This window comes from Penaeus monodon, chromosome 16, assembly GCF_015228065.2.
Source record: "Penaeus monodon isolate SGIC_2016 chromosome 16, NSTDA_Pmon_1, whole genome shotgun sequence".
In the NCBI taxonomy this organism is placed as follows: Eukaryota; Metazoa; Arthropoda; class Malacostraca; order Decapoda; family Penaeidae; genus Penaeus; species Penaeus monodon.
This window is the reverse complement of record NC_051401.1, coordinates 3,177,124-3,180,250: the sequence shown is the minus strand read 5'-3', so window position 1 is coordinate 3,180,250 and position 3,127 is coordinate 3,177,124. Positions and strand designations below refer to the sequence as shown.

Below are 3,127 nucleotides of genomic sequence, written 5' to 3'. Positions count from 1 at the left end.
ATCTTTCCCTTTTTGCCTCTTTAATACACACAACAAGGTCTCTGTATTTTGTGACAATTTCTCTTGGGGGAAAAAATGGTGGATTCTGAAAGGAAATATTTCATTCTCTAAGGTATTTCGAGATTTTCATATATTAACGATTTCTTGCCTTTTTTCTAGATATTCGCCTACATGTGTGTCCGAGTCTTTGGTTTGATTATATAATCTTTTATCTTTTTCTCTCTCCTCCGACTCCTTTTGCTTCTTCTTATTTTTCATCTCGTTCTCTCTCTCTTCTCGCTCTCCTCTCTCTCTCTCTCTTGTTCATCATTGACCCTTTATTTTCCGATATATCCTTTTTACCATTCAGTCACAAACACCCAAAAGAAATATATTAAACCCAAGTCCAAAACCCTTTGTAAAAAAGTCTTAAGATCATTCACCCATTAACACATAAAGAAACACACGCAAAAGACGAAAGAAAGAAAGAAAGAAAGAAAGAAAAAAAACAAAAAGACCACTCAAGCCACACCCAAAAACCCTTCAAATAATAACAATAATACTAAACGACTCTCTCCCTCGTCTCTTTGCAGCTGTTCCGGCCACCCACATCTTCCCCATCACGCCCATCTTAGGCGTGCTGATAGGCGTGGTGGCCGCCCTCGTGCTGGTGGCCGTGGTGGTGGTGGTGGTGATGAAGCTGCGAGGTGACGCGAGGACCGTCAAGGGCAGGCGCGAAGGGGGCGTGAAGGGGCCTCACTCCCCCCTCCACCCAGCCAAGGACGGAGATGACTGTCCCGACGTCATCTTGTGTCGCACGGGTGAGCGAGGGGGGCGGGGTTACAGGGTGGGGGGTGGGGGAAGGGGGCGGGGTTACCGGGTGGGGGGTGGGGGAAGGGGGCGGGGTTACAGGGTGGGGGTCGAGGGGAGGGGGCGTGGTCGCTGGGGGGTTGAGGGAGGGTTGGGGATGGGGTGTCCCCACTGGGTGTCGCAGCACGGGTTTGAGTTGTCGGGATAAATCAGTCGTGTAATGTTGCGCTTTTATAAGCTTTAGATGTAAACACTTTAGCTTTAAATTGGATATAAATGTGAACGTGAGTGAACCGGGATTAATACAGGGATATATATAAATTCGTAATTAATCATTAATATAAACACACCTACTGAATCATAAATAAAATACTATAAGCCTACACCCCACCAATAAACAAGCACACAGACGAACAAGGGCTCTCCCTCCCAGGCACAGAACACACACGAACGACCTGCTGTGAAGAAGCAAAAGCAAAAACAAAAATAACAACAGCAACAACATGAAAAAACAACATCAACCAAAAAAAAAAAAAAAGAACGAAAAAGAAAACAAAAAATATAAGTCAAAACCAACAACAAACAAACAAGAAAAAGATATAAAAAAAGAGAATTAAAAAAAAAAAAACACGCAAAAAAAAAGAAGAGAATAATAATAATAAAAAAACACATACAAACACAAACACGTAAAAAAAAAAGCTCGACTAACTCCCTGCTCCCCCTTGACTCTCCTCCTCGACCTCGAAAAGACTCCACCTACGAGGACGTGGACGGGATCCCGCAGAAGCTGAAGCACGCCAACATCTACGAGACGGTCCCTTATGACACCAAGGACAAGAACAGCAAGAACAGTGAGGTAGGAAGCAAAAAAGAAAAAGAAAAAAAAATCCTTGTTCCTTTGTCCTTCATTCCTCACCTCCTTATTTTTTTTCCTTTTCCCCTTTTCCAATCGCGGTCATCTCCATTCCTCTTTTGGTAAAATCATCCTCGTTTTCATTCTTTTTTTTTTTTTTTTTTTTCGTATTCTCTCCTACTTTTTATTACCTTTCTCCTTCCCTCCATCCCCCACACCATCTTTCGCTACGCATTCAGGTCCTCAGTTCACATTCACCCCCTCCCCCCCTCTCTCTCAACCCTTTACTCATCCACGACCCTCTTTTATTTCTCCCATTCACTCCCCCCTCCCTCCCTCCTCCTCCTCCCTCTACCCCCTCATTCATCATTCATCCCCCTCCTCCCCCTTTCATCAGTTATCTCACTCATTCATTATTCATCTCCCCTCCCTCCCATTTACTCACTTCCCCTTTCTAACCCCCTTCATTCACACCCCTCTTCCCCTTCACCCCCCTTCTCCCCCCTTCATCACTTATTTCCCTTCATTCACAATTCACCCCACCCCTCCCCTTCTCCCCTCCTTCCCCATCCCATCCCCAAAAGCATGAGCTCCCCCTCCCCCCTCTTGTGCATAAAGTAGCAAGAATGTTTATTTCGTACTTGCGTTTGAGTACCTGGTTTCCCGTATCTTTTAGTCATTTTGTAATGTTTTTTATTCTCCTCTGTTTTTAATGGGTTGTTGTCTTTTTTTCTCCCTTTTCCCTTTAGACGGCTGCGTTTCCTCTCTTAGACTGCATGGTGGAGATCTTGGTGTTTTTATTATTGAATGTTGCAAGATCATTTTCCTTTTGTTTGTATACTCCGTCCAAAATCAGGGGGGAAAAAGGATAATTGGCAACTCACCCCAGCCTCTGGAGTACTTCGAAATCAAGAAAAAAATTAGTGATAAAGAGAAATAATGAATAAAGAAAATAGTCATGACATAAAAGAATAATGAATAATTTAAAAAAATAGCAATGATAAAAAGAAGTAATGAATAAATCAATCATTTAATTAAGTAACAGAAGCTTGGCGAATCGGAGCGTCCCAGAGTTAATGCTGAGTTGCTAGTTTTTGTTTTTTTCTTTCCTTTTTTTCCCTGAATTCGGACGCATTACAGTCACCTTGTCCAGTTCTGAACATTTTTTTTACATGTTCTTTTCCCTTTTTTTCTTGTTTAATTAGACTAGATGGGATAAAATGTCAACAATTTAACATGTAAAAGATTATATAACCTTACCCTTGAAAAAAAGCATGTATTGATAGTTTTATGGCTATAAGCAAATTCGTAACTTATTAGAGGTACGTAAATTTGTAAATTCTTTTGTGTAACTTGGTGACAAACAGAAATATATGTCTAGATAGATGGACAGACGAAAAGATAAACAGATTAGTGGTACAGTAACTAGAGAGAGACCGACAAACAGAAAGAGAGAGAGAGAGAGAGAGAGAGAGAGAGAGAGAG

At 41.8% G+C, this 3,127-nt stretch overlaps 1 protein-coding gene across 3 annotated transcripts in view; it reads left to right on the top strand.

Moving 5' to 3' along the window:
- The window catches only part of LOC119582425 (nephrin-like), a 53,827-nt gene that overhangs the window by 27,609 nt on the left and 23,091 nt on the right, over positions 1–3,127 (top strand). For all 3 annotated transcript variants that reach the window (XR_005229630.1, XM_037930620.1, XM_037930619.1), the window contains exons 10-11: positions 573–800; positions 1,539–1,645. Coding sequence is in view for 2 of the 3 variants with exons in the window: in XM_037930620.1 (XP_037786548.1) it covers positions 573–800; positions 1,539–1,645 (335 nt within the window). In the remaining variant the exon portion in view is untranslated. The remainder of the gene's footprint in view (positions 1–572; positions 801–1,538; positions 1,646–3,127) is intronic.